Raw genomic sequence first — 18,979 nt, 5'->3', positions numbered from 1 at the left:
CAATGTGTGTCATCTCGCACAACATAAATTAGCAGGAACACACTATTGCCATGGTGTTTGCCCTGCTTTGCTCCCAGGAAGTGTGCCCCCACAACTTGTGTGATAATTAAAATTCTCTATGGCTCTGCTGTTGGCACTTGGCACTCTAAGAGTATTTGTGTTAGCGCCGTCTTCCAGTGCTCAGGCTTCTCAGCTTTTGTGAGTCGGAGTTGCTGGCTCTTATTTCCCATCTTGATTCCAGGGACTCAGGATAACTTACTTGAAGGCTTACAATGAAAAAGTAATACGTGCTGTATAGTTTAATGTGCACATGTATACACAGCTGAAAAGACATGTGTCCAATTACTTGTGTCTTTGCAATTTGTGTTGATAGGCAAACTGTGGACAAGAAGTATGAAGGTTGCTTACAACATTCTGCATAAATTAGGTACAAAGCAAGAACCGATGGTGCGACCCGGAGATAGGGTAAGTGCAGTTTGTTACATCTGCAAAACACATTGTCTTGTGTGGAAAAGGCACCCACTGTTACAAAGTTCCAGAGTCCAGTGTCTCCTAAAACTAACACTGATAAATAAGGTTTTCCTAACATTTAGTATGAGCCAGGAGCAATTACATAACAAGCAATTCAATCTTCACAGCAACTCAGTGGGTCTGACTAGAGTACTTGTCACACTTTATCCATGAGAACAATCGGAATTGAGAGGATAAGTCTAAAAATCAGATGCAGGCACAAAACTACTAAGTGGCATACGCCAGCATTCATACCCATTTCTGTCCTACTCCAAAGCCTGTGTCATATATTATCTCCGAGTTTGAAAAGTACTGTCTTGTCTACCTGAGCAGGCAGGACAATATACTTAAAACTTTTTTTACATTAGTCAGTGAGATCGACAACCTTGGCAGCAAACCGCTGGTACCATTCCTTCCCCAGTGTTAAATTTCTTGATAGACGCTACTGTCTTTCACTGAGAAGCAAATTTTTATTCTTCCTGCAATCCGATAAGTTATAGAGGGTGGGTATCAGCACCTCCATTTCCTTGTTACCCTCACAGCAGGTGATAACCTTGTCCACATTCTGCAGCCCGGTTCAGGTGTGGGGCTGGGTGCAGAACCCAGCTTTCCTGACTTACACACCTCAGATGCTGTAAGACTGGGTTGTCCTATCAGCACCTGAAGGACTCCAAGTGAATTTTGTAAGGATATCATTGTGGAGCACCATAACCCAACAAGAAAACAAGCTATGATTTACTAAAGAGATATTATAAAGACATAAGCCCATTACAGGCAAGTTTTTTAAAGATCGCCGCCAACCTACAGTCCTGTGGTAGACCGTGATTCTCTCCAATTTCCTATTGAACAGATTTGGTCTTTAGCTGGTCAATTGGAGGCCCTACCCTTACTGATCATAAAACTTATTACAAAGGTACACAGTAATCAAAATAGTGTGGTATTGACATAAAGACAGACATAGACCAATGAAATAGAGAACCAGGAATAAATCCTCACATACTCGCTCATATGTGGTCAAATGGTTTCCATCAACAATGCTAAGAGATGTTAAATGGGGAAAGGATAGTTTATTCAACAAGTGGTCCTGGGAAAACCGGTATCCACAAGCCAAAGAACAAAGTTGAGCCCTTCTAACATATATAAAAAATTAATTCAAAATATATCAAATACCAAAACATAGGAGCTAAAACTATAAAACTGTTATAATAACACATCGGGGAAAAGCTTCATGACATTAGAGTGGCAAGAATTTCTTGGATATGACATTAAAAACCCAGGCAACAAAAAAATTGATAAATTGAACACTATTGAGAGTGAAAAGGCAACACAAAAAAATGGGAGAAAAATGCAAGTCATGTATCTGATAGGTGATTAATATCCAGAAAATATAAAGAGCTCCCACAGCTCAGCAACAATAATAACCAAAAAAATAGAAGTTTAAAAATGGTCAGAGGACTTGAATAGACATTTCTCTAGAGAAGATTTTAAAATGGCCAATGAGCACATGAAAAGATGCTCAGCATCACTAATTATTAGAGAAATGTACATCAAAACCACAATGAGGTGCCACCCCATACCTATTGGAATGGCTACTATCAAAAATAGAAAATAATTTAGTGTTGGCAAGAATGTGAAGAAATTGGAATGCTCGTGCATTTCCATAGGAATATACAGTCATGTAGCTGCTGTGGAAAACAATACGGTGGTTTCTTAAAAATTAAACTTAGAATGACAGTATGATCCAACAATTCTACTCCAGTTTCAAAAGAATGAAAAACAAGGACTTGGATATTTCTACACCGATGTTCATAGCAGCATTATTCACAAAAACCAAAAGGTGAAAGCACCCCAAGTGTCTGTAGATGGATGGATGGATAGCAAACTGTGGAATGTTTATACAATGGCATATTATTAAGCCTTAAAAAGGAAGGAAATTTGGACATATGCTACAACATGGGTAAACCTTGAGGACATTGTATTAAGTGGAATAAGCCAGTCACAAAAGGACAGATACTATATGGTTGCACCTATGCGAGGTGTTTAGAGTAGTTAAATTTGTAGAGACAGGAGGATGATGGTGACCAGGGGCTGGGAGAGGAGCATGAAAATAGCTGAGATGAATTTTGTTATATATATTTTACTACAATAAAATACTCAGTTGTAATATATCTCCCTTATCTATAATTTGGTTAATAATCTTAGTATTTTTTTAAATTCTTTTATGGTAGTGCCGGTAGATTCTTGAAGTTCCATTATAATTACAAAATAAACCCCATCTGCTTAGCTAAGATGTTTATATAAGGGGAGGACCCAAAAATGCAAAATTATCTTCTGGGAGGTAGGCCACTTATAATACAGGCTTCCCCCACTAGGTGAGTGTTCTAAGAACCCATCTGTATCAGCGTACTAGCTGGTGGTGTTGTGAGAGGCTGCATTCGGCTTCAGTGAATTTTTTTGAAGACTCTTTCAAGGCGTTTGCCCATTTCATGATGGGTGATTTACGAGTGCACCTGCCCAAACCATGCTTTTGGCCAAAAACGGCATGACCCCCATGCCACACGCTTCTCTATTCACCCAATCTCACCCCAAGTGACTTTTTTTATTTGTTTGTTTCCCTGGATGATGAAAGACTCCTCAAAGGGAAACGTTTCGCCGGGGTGGAAGAGGTGAAACAAAAAACAGCAGAGGCAACAAAAGGCATCAAAATTGACAAGTTCTAAAACTGTTTTGAGCAGTGGAAAAAATGTCTCGATAGGTGTATTGCATCCAATGGAGAGTACTTTGAAGGTGGCTGAAGTTTAAACATGTAAAAAGTAAATTCCAGGGTTTTGTTTTTTTTTTAATCTCGTGGGAATACAGGGGCACAGCTTGATCGAGTACAATATATAAAGGAATTTTGTTGTTGTTAGTGGCTTGTTTGAGTTGTGCAAGGGGGACTACTTTTCTAAATTATTCCATAAAAGTTATTTTTGTGGTGGTGACATGGCCAAGGTAGCAGATGGGGACTTGGCTGCCCAGTGGGGTGGAGCTGGGGCCAGAGTCTGGAGAAGAAATCAAGATCCTGGACTAAAGCCAGCTGCTGGGCCTAGGTACCTGCAGAGAACAGTGAGGTGGCGGGTGGTGGCAGAGCATCCGCACCTGTCTTGGCCCTAGCACACAGGGCCATGGGCAACCTGTCCATGAGCTGTGGGAGCACACAGGAAAAAGGAGGACGACAGGGGCTTGCACAGAAGCCATGAACAAAAATCAGCTTCTTGGACAATGAGAAATGCAAATACTTTGCCAACCCAGAGCCACAGGTTTACAAGTGCAAAGAGCAACCAGGCAAAACTAGATGAAGACAGAATGGACCCTGAGTTTGGGAACCTGTGGAAAAGGGGTGCAGAGCAGACAAGCGGTGTGTATACAACAACTGAGCTATGGAACCAACAGGGACTCTGCTGGGCCTTAACCAGCCTCTGGCCAGTGCTGCGAGGGCCAGGAATGCACGACTGTGTAGGAGGCGGGAGCGTGGTCAGAGTGATTGGCAAGTGTGGCAAAGGCATCTGTCTCTGGACACTGAGGTGTGTCAACCCTAGAAAAAAATGAGTCCTCTCCACCCAACCCAGGGCGACTGAGGACTGTGAGGGTCACTGGAAATGCTACCTGTGGTCAGTGGGTGACTGGGCTCAGCCCAACATAGGAACTTCAGAATTATTTTCTTTAAAAAAAATGTTCCCAACACATACACAGTGGGGTCAAAGCCCCTCTTATGAGCTTAGCTGCACCCAGTCACCATGGAAACTTCACTAGGGAGATGCCTACATTCCACATTGTGAGCTGTGAGAGAAAGTAAAACAGGCTTTAACCAGCTCTAACCTGCTGGAGAGGAAAAAGTGAAGGGATTCGGAAGCATCATCCAGTGCTAAGCTGGCACGGGATCCAAACCGAGACAGTGGTGAAGATGTAACACCACGGGGAGCAAGACTCCTCGTGGCCAACAGAGGGTGAGCTCAGCACAGTGGAACTGAACCTGGGGAAGCCAGAGCCCTAATTCCTGAAACAGCCAGAAGAGTTGAGATCCCTGATGCTGAAGCTGGCCTCTGGTGGGAGGGGAAAAACCATTGCCAACGAATTGGAAACCAAAGCCCCTGGGGTCTTGATGCCAGTGCTGCGCTACCCAGGACAGTGGTGCTGCTGAGGTCCGGAGCGCCCACCAGGACCACAGTGTCACTGAGGTCTGGAGCACTTACTAGGACCACAGTGCCACTCAAACCCGACCTGGCTAGTATCCAGATGAGCTGGGACCCACCAGGCTTCTGGAGGATGGACACTAGTGCTAAACGCAGACATATTTCCTGAAAGGAAGGACTCCAATAGTCTCTCTATGTCATATTTTCCTTTACTAAATCATGCTTTAAGCAAGAAAAGCCAACCAAGGCAGCACTGGGGCTTATATAAAAGACAATAATGGAAGTGGCGAAGCTGGACCACCAAATAAGAGAGACTCAAATCCAACAAAAAGTACTAAGTGAGGAAGCCAGCCTGCTACTCCATGAAAAGTTACCATTCCAGGCTAACACTAACGAACATCATAATAGCGAACTTGAGCAACAAAGCTAAGAAGTACCAAATGGAAATCGACAATCAGTGGGGGCAAACGCATATGCACAAGAAAGCAGTGAGAACAAGACAAGAATCAGCCTCGAAATATGAGAAACTTCAGAGCTTCAAACACCACTGCTCTTGGAGAAAGAAAAGCTGGTCTCCAATATCCAGCAGCAGTGGGAGGCAGTGAGGGACATTTCACTGGGAAGGAAAAAGAGTACAGGGAGCTGCAGACAATCCAGAAGGAGCTAAAGAAAGCTCGAGCTGAGACAGCTGCAAAGGCCTGGGCCCAGTACCTCCAGGAAACAGCATTACTGGAGAGGCAACTGAGTGAGCCAGGCGAGAGCATGTGGGAGGAGAGAGAAGAAAAGGAGCTGAAAAGGAGGGCCAGGCCTTGGAGGTGGCAGCAGAGAAGCATGCTGCTCAGCTGTGCCACCTCTGAACAGAGAACCTGACTCACACACAGAGTACCGCCAGCAGTCCCAGCAGCACCCAGAGGAAAAGACCCTCCACCCCTGGTTAAAAATTACGCAGCAGCAGCTGCAGCAGGAAAAGTGGTGGTCTGCAAAGAGCTTGCACGAGGACAGGCAGGAAAGGAGTGCAGGAAGAGCTCACAGTAGGGTCTCCAAGAAGTTCCCTAGCCATGGAATGAAATCACTGCTGAACTGCTAGATATTTGTGTGACCACCTCCCTTAATTAGGTTTTTCTGTAATTAGCTCCTGTTTGTAAATAAGATATTCCTCAAACCTCCAGATAGACTAACACCTTTTGCCAAACACTCATACATGAAACCAGGTGGAGAAAACCACCTGGAGTAATTGAAAGGAAAACAGTTGTGTGGTTAATTCCATCTAGCTGAGGCAGATTTCTTTATAGAAAAAGCACTTTTAAGGATAGCATCTCAGATTGACTTCGTATAGCACTTTCTGCTCTGTCAACAACCAACATCAGTTCATCCTCATTCCTTTAGGCCAACTGAGAATTTAAAGGCACTGTTTTTAATCCTTTTTTTTTTTTTTAAGTTTGTGCTGGTGACCAGGTAGCTCCTTCCATAGATCGCTCATGAATGAGAAGGTACCCCAATAGCAACAAGATCAGTAAGCGTTATGCAGAATCACCTTTTGGTTGATGCAGCCCTTACAATTTTAGCTTTCAGTGGATTGAGAAGGGAAGATACAGGAGATGTATATTATGTCATTTCTTTTGAAAATTTTTTTCTGTGAAGAAATACCTTTAGTATTAATAAGGTAGCTGAATGCCTCTGTTGTTGTTTTTTTTTAATAAGTATCAAAAGAAAAATTTTAAATATCTGGACCATAATCTTTTTGAAGATTCTTACTCCATCTGTTTCCCTAGCAACACCCTAAATTCTAAGATGACACGATTACTTAATGTTAAATATAGTAAGTACTTTAGTTTTAGGTCCCCTGTTACTTTTTCTTTCTATGTGTGCACTTAACAAGTCCACTTAAAACAGTTTTAGGTGGCCATATCTGGCACGTGTATAGAAGTACTCACTAAAAAGCATACGTGCCTGTAGCATTCCTTCGGGTATAACCCCCCGTCACTATAAACATAATTCTTTGAAATCATTTTTGAATGAAACATAACTTCATCCAGAATGATGAACATTCAGTCCTTACCATAAAAATTACAGGCACTTTGCATGTAGGGGACTGTGAATGCAGTGTGGGGAATGGCTCCTTGGACTTTGAAAAAGGCATCGAAGTGCCCAAACTGAACAGGTTTCAGGATGTTGTAGGAGGAGCTGTGGAAGATACAAGACGTCCCACATGTGAAGCCTCCCTTAAGGGAGTTTGCAGTATTTTTTTAAGAAAATAGACACATTGATAATTAGCTTTTCTATAAACTGGAAAGGAATATAGATCCCCAAAAGGAATGGTGAGTGATACAGCTGAACTTTTTGGGAAACAGAGATCAATCTCTTTCATTTGGGGAGCATCTGGGATCTGAGAAGTTTTCTTGGGCTAAAAAAGGCCATGAGTTCTTGGTGAGGTTCTAGGAAAGAGCATGTGAAAAGCCGGGGGGAGGAGGGGTCAGAATGTAGCATGCCAAAGACGACAAACCAGGCACCACACAGTAGGGCTGGGTGTGGGAGATAAATGGAATCAACAAGATAAACCTTAGCAAATGCTAGGACGGGCTTCCACCTCTTGATTTGTTGATGTCTATTCCGCTCTGTGGATAATTAGGTGCAAGGAAATCTCGAAGGAATACATAGAGAACCAAATGAAGGAAAACTGTGAGTTTATGAAATCATTTGGAATCTCTGTGGAATTACCACAAAACAGGACTTTTGACTGGTCAGACATTAAAGGAAAACTTAATGAGAATGATGAAAATACAGACTGCCCTCTCCTTAAAACAAATTGGGAAAAAAACATAATATTTTATTCTAAAAGAGCTTTTAAGAATTTGACCCCTTTCTATCCATTATTTTTACGTGGTTGAGAGCTTATAATGCAGTTTTATATTCTGTTTTTATTCATTTTACATTAAAGTAACATTTCATCCTACCTTGCAACTCCGTAAGGCTATGTAACATAGCATTAGCAGGGGGCTGTCAAATCCTGGATCAAGTCGGTCTTCGTGCGGGCAGAGCTGGCATGGCAACCGGACTCACATCTCGGAAACGGGCTTGATACGCTGTCTGGCTCTGGGGTGTCGCCTGCTTTCTCTCTTCCATCTTCATGACGACGACTCCCACCTGCAGGATAGGTATATGTTAGGAAGAACAAGTCAGTACTTAACTGGCCCCTTCTGAATGGGACCAGTTAAATACTGGTGAGACCATCAGGTTCAGATGGAACTTTAACATCTGCTTTTTCATTACACTTTGACTGGCTTCTTAAGACGTTTTGGTCTACTTCAGGGAAAGAAGCCATGTGGCAGTGGTGCCCTTGGAGATTTGCAAACATTTAGTTGAATATTGTTGCTTTGCCAGGTCCAGATCTAGAGACAGGTTCTGTCAACTCTCAGCCCACCAACTGAGAGCAGGACATCCGAGGCTAATGCACATAACTCAGATAGATTTTCAAATAATTGGTTGTGGTTCATATGCATAGACATACAAATAGCCCTTTTATTCCTCCTTGAAAGTCCTACTGATGATAGCCTGCCACCTGTCTGGGTGCTGTTGAGACAAAATAAGGATTAATATTTAACAACTATTTCACAGAGTTTCTCAAATAAAATTCATCAGTAGTGCAAAATGGCTTTTATTGGCCTTGCAGTTTTGTCTGTCTCTGATTTAGGTGATTTTAGTAAACTTCAGACATTTCGTAGAGAAAGGAAACGTTCCCAAACTTAATTTTGTTTCCACCAGCCGTCCTGTGGTACTAAGTTGCAGACATGGCCAAATTTAAGATAGAGCTTGCTCTATCCCCAGCTACATCCGAAACCTTTTACGCAACCCTGTTTCTTCAGATATTGAAATAGAGTGTTTTATCCAGCTCTTCATGACAAAACTATTTACTTCTACTTGGGATATATTTTTTTAAGTTGTTTAGCCCTGGCTGGTGTGGCTCAGTGGATTGAGCACCAGCCTGTGAACCAAAGGGTTGCCGGTTTGATTCCCAATCAGGGCACATGCCTGGGTTGTTGGCCAGGTCCCCAGTGGGGGTATGCAAGAGGCAACCACACATTGATGTTTCTCTCCCTCTCTCTCAGTAAATAAAATCTTGGGGAAAAGTACAAATCGTACCTTTAAAAAAAAAAAAAGAAAAAGTTGTTTAAATTCTGTAATGTGCTAGTGTGAAAAATGATCATCATGTGCTAAATCATGGGTTTTATGTGCTTTGTAAACACACCAAACTTATAAGAAAGAGCATTGCCGATGCCACAGCAGCACACGAGAGAAGCTCACATTAAATAAGTCAGAGTGAGGGAGAGCACAGTGGGCAGTCCAGAAATGGGACTTGGTCTGTCACAACTTCACGTCCTACGGCAGGCTTTCTGACACAAGAGACTAGGACGGGCTACGTTCAGTTAGCTGCACTGTGCAGACACTAGCATGAGCTCCAGATGAATTTAAATCAGATGAAATATTTTTTAAATAATAGGTGATAAAGGGAAAGTTTGACAAATTTACATAAAACATTAAATGCACCAATAAAAATAAACTATTCTTTCAAGAAGTCTTTACACCAAATTTAAGAGTTAATACTATTATCACATGTGTTTAGAATTCATCCAGGTTTTAGGGTCACTGTCAAAACACAGCTAAGTAGGCAAGGGAACTGAAAAGCAGTTCACCCGAGGGTGGATACTTACAAGCCACTCCATGGGAACCTGTTCATCACCAACATAGCCTAAGGACAGGAAGAAAACATACTTCAAAGTCATACTGTCCATTGTCCGGTTACTTGAGTGCTAACTTAAATCAACCTGGCTTTTAGAACTTTACCACAAAGCTGAGATGGAGGTTCTAGTGTTCCTGTGTCTCAGATTTGAAAACGAAGGCTTAGTGTGGCTAACACTGCCCCAGATCCCAGAGCTAAACCTGGGTGGGGTCTGAATAGGTTCCGACTCGGGTCCAGCTGCCAGCCCAGCATCCCGTGAGGAAGCACACGGCGTCCGGTCGTGATGGCGATGACCCAAGGATGTGTTTATGAAGCGTGGTGGGAACCAGAACAGTGTGTGCACTATGGTGTCATGTAAAACATGTCCATGTGGAAGATAGATGCCACAAGCAAGGATGGTCGTGTTCTGGTGCAGTGTTACAGTTGGCTCAGTAATGGGCTTGCCTTTCACGTGAATTAAAGGAAAAGTATATGACGCCTAGTAAAACATGTCTTCCTAAAGAGCATCTTTAAGTAGGGCACCTAGTTTTTGGTCCAGCGTACTTTCTGACTGGGAGCGTGAGCCCCACTGTCTGTGGCAGGTTGCTTCCTTTCACGGTATTTTAAAAGCCATGTTAATGGTAAATCCACCCCGTGTCCATGCAGGTGGCTCTGGTGTTCCCCAACAACGACCCTGCTGCGTCCATGGTGGCCTTCTACGGCTGCCTGCTGGCCGAGGTGGTTCCTGTGCCCATAGAAGTACCACTCACAAGAAAGGTAAAGAATGCGTTGTTTCATTAAAGCCTGTTCACGGGAATGACAGGCTCGACTGCACTGGAGCTTTCTCTCGCGAGGTCGGAATGTGTGGATGGCCGTTTTGAAAACGGCTTTTCATCTCAGCAGGATGTGGATCAGGAGGCACAGAGAGGTGGCTCTTGTTTCTGAGGCTGTCAGGTTTGCAGCCGTTCTCTCAGTAAAGGGCACGGTAACCACACACTCAGCCCAGCTGCATGGTTTGGTAGGAGGAGCGTATCAGAGGCAGAGCGCCTGTGCACTGTAACAGTTGAGCCAGGTAATCTGTCAGTAAAGCAAGTGTTTGTGTGTCTTCTTCCTCCGCATCATCGCACTGGAAGCCTGGGTAAATGATAGATTTTTTATTTTGGGGAGAGGTGGTCCCTGCTTTCATCCAGGTGTTTGGATATTATCGAGTCCCAGGACCACCTACCGTTTGTCAGATCTTATTTTATAATTAGAGTACGTGCTTAATCTTGCTCTTACATTGATTCTGTAGCGCAGGGTCAGAAGGAACGTTGTAGCGTCCTGCACATCGGTGTATGTCTCTTCATCCCTGCCAACGACTGGCTGTCTACTCCAGAGCTGCAGCATCTGCAGGGAGAAAGACAAAGGCAGGAGGCCCTACAGGCTTGACACTGGTGGCCACCAAAGACAGAGGGTCTGGTGTTGCCCAAGGAGACAGAGTCGACAGCTGTGGAGTGGTCCCCTCTCTCACACAGGCTCTGTGACTGCAGAACATAACATGTGTTGTCGTGGAGAACTTCTCTTAATTTTAAATAAAAGAACCATTGGTTGGGTACAGTTGAGAACGGGGTGGGATGTGCACATGAGCGTGGGGGATGACATGTGGGAATATTTCCTCTATCCACCAGTCCTGGTTCCACTGGACTTGTCTTAAAATAATGGGCCAACCCTGGCCAGGTAGCTCAGTTGGTTGGAGTGTTGTGTCAAAAAGGCTGCAGGTTCAGTCCGCAATTAGGGCACATACCTAGGTTGCAGGTTCGATCCCCGATCAGGGCATGTAAAGGAGGCAGCTGATTGATAGTTATGTCTCTTTCTCTCTCCCACTCTCTCTAAAATCAATAAACATATCGTCAGGTGATGATTTAAAAACAATGGGCCTAATTAGAACCAAATTTTCTGAATCCTGAATGTTGTTTAATGAAACTGACTGAACAATTTAGTTCCATGTACATTTATTTATTCTCTGTTCTAATTATGGGGATGAGAGGAGAAGCTCATTTTTTCCCTTGAAGATGTCACAACAGAAAAAGTCAGTGTTCCTGCGATGCTGGGCATGGGAAGGGGTGAGAGGGTGTCCACATGTCTGTGCCAGGACAGGCCTTGAGGGGTCACAGCAGATGGAAACGCCTGTCCCCAGCACCCTCTTGAGGTGGCTGAGCTGGTCTGTGAAGGCCAGCTGTCAGCAGAACCTATGTGTCAGCTGGTGAAATTAGATGAACCAGAACTTCTCCTTCTGGACATGGCATCCAAGTCTCACAGGAAAGTAGCAAGGCTGTCAGGATGGGGGTCAAATGCCCATACTCTAAGTAGGAGAGGGCCAGAGACAAGGTGGGCCTGTGGGCTGTGGAATTCAGCCGACCAGGGCCGGCCAGCACTCACTTCCTCTCCTTAGAATTCTAACACACCAGCCATTTGTTTGCTTTAGCAAAGGTTTTCAGGTGCCACATTAAAATGAAATATCTCTGGAAGGGATAACATCAACGCCTCACCACATTTTTACAATGCCCTAGAATCAGTCACAGAATCTCTCCCTTAGGCAGTCAGAAGTACTGAGGAGACCGTGGGGCGAGGGGGCACACCGGCACCTGGGGCGACCCTCACAGCCAAAACAAATATGCATGAAAGGATGCGCCCAGGTGTGGGGTTCATTTTGAAATACTCGGGTCTGTGTGTGCATGCGTGTGTTTGGGGTGAGACCAGGTATGCCAAACGTTGGTTAGTTGTTGAAGCTGGATGAATAGATTTGTGGGATTTCTTTCTCCTTTTCTCTATATCCTTGTGTATTTGAAAATTTCCATTATAAATAAAAAGAAGTTAATTAGCAAGTATATATATATGACAAGTCTGTCTTAGTTTTGATAAGGACAATGTCTGTGTTCGGTTTCTTTGATCCACCTGGTTCCATGACCACGATCATCTTTAAGCTCATGAGTCTACAGCATTCTGTGTGGATTCTGCATCTGTGTCCATTTCTCCCCATGTCTTTCATTATCGTTTTTTTCATCTCACAAGAGCTAACCAGCTGGTAGTTGGCAATTTGGATGGGCAAGGAACACAACTGAACAAATACCAGCTAGTTGTGTGGGGCCGCAAGTCAAAACTGAGTTCAAGAGAGAGGCTTGCCATGAAGTTACCTCTTATTTATTAGGGAGAAGATGCTTTCTGTGGGTGTGGTTGAGGCTGGCTGATGAGGAGACTGAGACAGGATGGCATAGATGATGGTCGAGTGACATGTCCACTTGGCTTGTCAGCTGCCGGAGGAGTTACTTGTGAGAGAAGCTGTGGTAAGGCTAGACTTCCTAGGAAGTGATGTAATTATTCAACTCCACATATTGGACAAAGGTTGAAAGCAAGAGGAAGGTTTAAACTCGAGGGAGGTCCAGATTTTCTTGGCATCTAAAAAAGAATCAATCATTAGTGAGATCTAGTGATGAGGGAGCTGACCATCCTTGACAGCATGGCTCTTCAGAGGAAGAGCCCCAGCCAGGTGGCCGCCTGCAGACCAGAGCACCCTCAGTCCCAGGGAAAAGGCGCAGAGAACAAGTAACAGCAGGTGTGTCCACTGGGAGGCAGTGTCATCACATTCTTCCTGAGATGCAGCAGCTGCCTCCCTCACTCAGCCAGCGGCATGCGGGGCCAGAAGAGGAAGGTTTACAAGGCCTGGGCGTGAGAGTGCCAGGTGGATGGCTGCACAGGACATGTCCATGGTCCTTGCAGTCCTTGTCCTCAGGGTCCAGGTAGAAATGCAGTTTTGATATTTTATGTTGGGTGTCTCTATGTGCAGGGCTCTGCTCCAGGCTCTGGGTTCAAGCGTGTGTTTGTTCAGGGGTCTTGGTGTGTGCAGGAGACACACAGGCTGCCCTTAGAGCAGGTAAATGGGGTCTTAGCCCAGCCCAGTGTGGGTGCAGCAGTCATAGCTGTTCTTGTTAAGTTGACATTTGAGTGGAGTTCTCAGCAGGTATTGTCCAGATAATGATGACAAGAAGTTCTTTCTAGACAAAGGAGGAACAGGCATGAAATTTGAATTTCATGCTGAATTGTGGCATCCTATTCCCAGTTACTCCCCTTCCCACGTGATCTCTCATTTCTCCCTCTGTGTTTTAGGTGTCTTTTTATCCTTGTGATCCCATCATTTTAGAAGTCAAATCATGAGCAGATGTTGGAAAGACAGGGTTCAGGGGACATCATGCCTCCACTGGGGGTGCCAGGATCAGAGTGTGTACCCGCAGCTTGGGCACCAACCCTTCACAGGTCTTGGCAGATACCCACTGGTGCTCTCGCTCCCAAACCCTCTTTGCCGCAGACAGTGTGGCAAACTCGCGCTCACAAAGACATGCCTTCCTGCTGCCGAACCTGATCTCAGAACCTGTCTCCCTTTCCCACTGCGTGGGCGTGGTGTGTGGTGATGGGCTATACAAATCCATATTAAAGCACAGGTGGCAAACACAAGGCCCACGGGCCGAATCCGGCCCTCCACCTTGTTCTATCCAGCCCGGCACCTTATTTCTACCCAGCGGCAGCACCGAGCTCTCGCTTAACTGTTAAGGAGTAGTTACTTTTATACAGTCCTAAAGTTACATTCGGCCCTTTGAAGGCAACCTCGAGGCTGATGTGACCCCCGGTGAAATTGAGTTAGACACTCCTGTATTAAAGTGACTGATTATAACTCTGCTTGAAATAGTATTGCTTGAAGGGAACATACTGTGAGCACCCCAAAAATGGGACCATTCCTGTCCACCTGTCCCCTCTCAGGGCTGCACAGGGTATTGGAGGTTTTCTGTGCACAGTCCCACATAGAAAAAGGTGTGGTTTTCACTGGTGTGGGGAGATTAAATCCACAAAAGGAAAGATAGAAACCGTTCACTTGAAAGACTATAGGTATAAGATGTCAATACGTTGATTTTACCTGGGTGAAAACACCACGGTGTCTCATGTTTTTCTTAGCAAGGTGCAAACAGGTAGAGTGACAGACAGCCAGGTATCTGGTCCACCAACAGGCCAGGGTCCAGGGTTCAGGCGGAGTCCCATGGGAATGAACTGAGGTGATGGGTTCACTACAGCCAAAACATTTTGGTTCTAGCGATGCCAGCCCCTTCACAGTGAGAGTCCCAGCTAGTGTGGCAGCATGAGTAAAGAAAGAGAATTGAGTTAACTTCCCACAGGGCAGCTAGACACAGTAAGCAAGAAAACTCCCAAGTTTGGCACTTCCCGTGGCTACCCCTCCCGCAGCAGACGCCATGTTCCTAAATTGGTGCTGGTTATTTGGAGGCTCCCAGTGCTCAGTGTTACCAGAATCAGTGTCACACAGGATGGCCTGTCTAATACATGTTCTTATATCATGAGGCAAGACGTGCTCAGGGTGGGTTGTGGTGACCAGGTCTCCATTTTTTTTTTTTGGTAGATGTGATCAAATATGGCAGACCCCTTTGCTCTGAGTGTTTAAAATCAGGCAGTCAGTAATTATTCAGTATGAAGACGTTTTCTGGGATCCTTCTTGTTCTCCACAATACTTATGTCCTATAGTAGTAGTTCACAGACCTAAGAGTTTTTATGGGACCACTGGGTGCCAGGCCCACATTGAGTACTTACTTGCCTCTCCTGGTTTACCCCTCACAGCAGACCTGTGAGGGGACTGCCTGTCATTGCATGGTGCAGTTGGGAAAAGTGAGGCCATGCAAGGTAGCTACCCCATTCAAAGCCACACAGCTAGCAAGCGGCAGTCTGGGATCTGATGCTATTCTGCAGAGCCCAGCCCGTGCCGGAATCACGGTTGACCAGGGAGGTTTCTTGCATCCCGGAACCCAGGACGAGGCCTCGTACTGCCGGAAGTGCCCCTGTCATCTCCGTACCTCTTTTCTCTTTGTTGCCCTCTCTCAGGATGCAGGAAGCCAGCAGATCGGCTTCCTGCTTGGCAGCTGTGGAGTTACTGTTGCCTTGACCAGTGACGCCTGCCACAAAGGACTGCCGAAGAGTCCTACGGGGGAGATCCCCCAGTTCAAAGGTATGACAGTGTTGGCGTATGACAGTGTCAGCGCCTTGTCAGGAGGCGGGCCCTTCTCTGCAAAGGAATGTACTACATTGAACCAGCCAGCGTACATTCCTTTCTACACACAAATGTCTCCGACAACCTATCAGCCTGCCCTGTGGCGTGATTGGACTGGCGGTGGCTTTTGCGCTGTGGCTGCTGTCCTTGACTTGATGGAAACACCAGAGGTTCCCTCTAGCATGTGGTGTTGTGAAATATGGTCATGAATGGGGAGGTGATTCTTCACACCTCTTTTCTGAGAAACACTCACCTAAAAGGAATTTGTCCTTTATTTCCAAGGTTGGCCAAAGTTATTATGGTTTGTCACAGAGTCAAAACATCTCTCCAAACCTCCTCGAGACTGGTTCCCGCACATTAAAGATGCAAATAATGACACCGCATATATTGAGGTAAGTCACTGGGCCTGGGGCCTCGTGACTAAGTCCCCGCGTTGCTGGTATTACACAGCTCCAGAATTGGCATTTTCAGCCTCTTATGTGACTTGAAGAGCTGACAGATGTGGCTCCTGCTTTGTTCCTTGGTACCACCTGTCCCCACATTGTCATCTCGTTTCAGTATAAGACGTGCAAGGATGGAAGTGTGCTTGGGGTGACCGTGACAAGGATTGCACTGCTGACCCACTGCCAGGCTCTCACACAGGCGTGTGGCTACACAGAAGGTATTGGCGGGACCTTCTGAGACCCTCCTGTGGGACCCTGACTCCAGACCTTGGCCTGTAAGATGCATGTTGACCAGTCGAGATGGTGTTGTTCCCACTAGTAACCGTAAGAGTCGTGTTGCGTTTGAGCCCAACTCAATTGCAGGTTAACTTGGATTGTGTAGTGTCTCAGCTCTGGCTGCCGTAGCAAATACCACAACCTGGAGGCTTAAACAACAAACACTTGTTTCTCACAATCTTGGTTGGGAGTCTGAGGTGAGGGCACCATCAAGGCTGGGGGTGAACATTTCTTCCTGACGTGCAGACAGCGCCTTTTCTCTGTGTCCTCACCTGGCCTTTCTCCTGTGTGCGTGTAGAGAGTGAGAGATACGGTGTCTCTTCCCTTCTCGTAAGGACACCGGTTCTATTGGATCAAGTCCCCTTTTGGCCCTTAGAGGTCCCATCTCCACGTTCAGTCATAGTGGGGTGAAGGCTTCAACCTCTGAACTGGAGGGGACCCTACTCAGGCCATCACAGATAATTAATAGCATCTGTATTCATCTCTGGCCACACAGCAGAGTCCCTTTGAAAATTTTTTTAAAAAAACGCCCATGTTTAGACCACCCCTACCAACTGAACTTGAGCTTCTGGCGGCGGGTTCTATAAGCTCCAGGGGTGGGCTACACAGTTGAGAACCACTGGTTTTCGTGATGCGCTTTCTTTCACTGGAGCTGGACAGTCATGGAGGCGAACAGGAAGGGTGACCAGAGGAAACCGTGGTACCAGCACTGACCTGGGATCTGAGAAGGGTCAGGCCATATGCCAGTTATCCCTCTGGCTGGAGCCTCTGCAACAAGGTCCCTGCATTGGGAGCGTATCCGAGGATGCTGGTGGCGCCTGTTGCTCCATTGAAGCCTGAAATGCTTTAATTTCTCTACTTTTCTCATTCTTTTTCTCTCTCCCCCCATCCTTCTGGTATTCTCCCTTTTTAAAACAATTAACTTTTCTCATGAGATGTTCTGCTCGGTTTTGGTACCTGGACTAGTTTCCCAGACATCAAGACACATTGTCTCTAATTATTACCACCCTACTTGTCAGTGTTTCCAGTTTTAATTTCAACATTTCTTACAACTTCATGAGCCGTTTCCTTGTCTTAACTGAAGGTCTAAGGTTGTGTCTCTTGTGAGAGTCGGAGAAGGGGAACAGAAGACAAATATGTGTGTATGTGTGTGTGTGTGTACATACATGCTCTCCATTCCCCAACTTAAAAAGTATTTGTATAAACTGCGATGTAGGTTGTTTCCTTTGGGCACGTTTCCGTTGAAAGCCCCTCTGCCCATCCTCTGAAAGGTGGCCAGGCACACAGTGCTGAGCCGTTGGCAAACATCTCAACAGCAAACAAGTAAAAATGGAGGACGAGGCATGGGTAAATGCCTGGGGCTCAGCACTGGGCGGCATTGGGCACAGGGGTAGGCAGCTGGGCCACCTGCCCAGGCCACTTAACAATGTGACTTTCAAAGCATTGTTCATGGTATTGCTGGTGGCTGGCTCTCCAGCTTGGCTTCCATGTTCCATCATAGTAGTTGTTCCAACCATATATTTTTAGCTCCCTTTTCTTACCCTCACCTTTAAAAAGCACCCCCCAACCCTTGACTACTCCCCCATTCTATTTTTCTAAAGCCCTTGTCGCCTCTATTATCCCGGCCCCACCCCTGGGGCTTCTATGGTGGGGCAGCATAGGGCATTTGCTGGAAATCGCCTGTGCTCTATGTTTCCTGAGAGAACATGTGATAGAAATGAAAAGAATCTTTTTTTAAAAAAGGAAAAAGGCAGGGAGGAGGAAATAGTGTATAAAAAGGGAAGGAATAAGGTGCTTTAAGTGAGGGTGTGAAGAGCCCTTGCTGTAAACGTGCGTGTCAGAATTTTGTCTAGAAACGTTTTCCAGGCAGGCCAGCAGTTTGGAGGCTACAGACTTTCTACGAAGATACAGTGAAATGTTGTCATTCTAAGGTCCATCACTACCCCTGATGTGACACTGGATTTTCTTTGTCCTTTGTTCTGTACCTGTCTGTCATAAGTAAAAATCTTGCTACTCTTTTTATTTGTACAGCTGAAACAATTGTGAATGTGTTGGATTTCAAGAAAGACGTTGGGCTCTGGCATGGAATCCTAACAGTAAGTGTGATGGGTGCACAGTCCTGCGGTGTCTGTCTTAACATTTGTGTCTGCTCCTGTCAGCATTAGAATTAGGGTCTTTACTCTTAGCTAGGGGGCGCCCCTTCCTCCCAGTTATAAGGAAAAGTCATCACGCTTAGAAGTCTTGAATTGGCAGCTAACAGAGCTTCCAAAAGCACAGTAAACCCAGTTGGTCTCTGCAGCCACTTGCTTGAGGCACTGACCCACACTGAGGTCACAGCTGCTGAGGGCAGCCTTTCTCAGGCTCACAGGAAGCTCAGTATCTTCCTCCCCACGTTCGTCATTTGTGATTACACAGCAGTGTTAGTTATCCAATGTCTGTGTTTGGGTCACTTTACATTTGATTTGGCAACAATGTTCCTCTTCTTCTTCTTTTTATAAGTCAGTGTTTATGGATACTGAGGGAACCTGTTTCCGTATGCTACAGAAGAAAGTCCTTTACAGATCTCCCCTTGGTGAACATTCGGTGTGCGTGGTAGAGAATGCACAGCTCACTGTTGTCAGTGCCACTTGATAAGTGGTGACAGCTCAAAGCTGCAGGCACATTTTAGAGAGGTAGCTTAGGCTTATTATTTAAGATACGTTTGGCACTTAAAAATGCATAGTGTGACTGCTTAGACTCTTACATATCTGTTTTATATGTGGTCATTTTTAATCATCCA

General features: G+C 45.3%; 1 protein-coding gene across 5 annotated transcripts in view; it reads left to right on the top strand.

Annotated features, from left to right (window-relative positions):
* Positions 1-18,979, top strand: part of DIP2C (disco interacting protein 2 homolog C) — a 433,581-nt gene that overhangs the window by 287,746 nt on the left and 126,856 nt on the right. For all 5 annotated transcript variants that reach the window (XM_053922090.1, XM_053922089.1, XM_053922088.1 and 2 more), the window contains 6 exons: positions 374-465; positions 10,066-10,176; positions 15,316-15,439; positions 15,764-15,873; positions 16,040-16,142; positions 18,232-18,296. In XM_053922090.1, coding sequence (XP_053778065.1) covers positions 374-465; positions 10,066-10,176; positions 15,316-15,439; positions 15,764-15,873; positions 16,040-16,142; positions 18,232-18,296 — 605 coding nt within the window. The remainder of the gene's footprint in view (positions 1-373; positions 466-10,065; positions 10,177-15,315; positions 15,440-15,763; positions 15,874-16,039; positions 16,143-18,231; positions 18,297-18,979) is intronic.

Source organism: Desmodus rotundus, chromosome 4, assembly GCF_022682495.2.
Source record: "Desmodus rotundus isolate HL8 chromosome 4, HLdesRot8A.1, whole genome shotgun sequence".
NCBI classification, from domain to species: Eukaryota; Metazoa; Chordata; class Mammalia; order Chiroptera; family Phyllostomidae; genus Desmodus; species Desmodus rotundus.
Note: the sequence above shows the minus strand (reverse complement) of the source record. Positions and strands in the feature narration are given on the sequence as shown.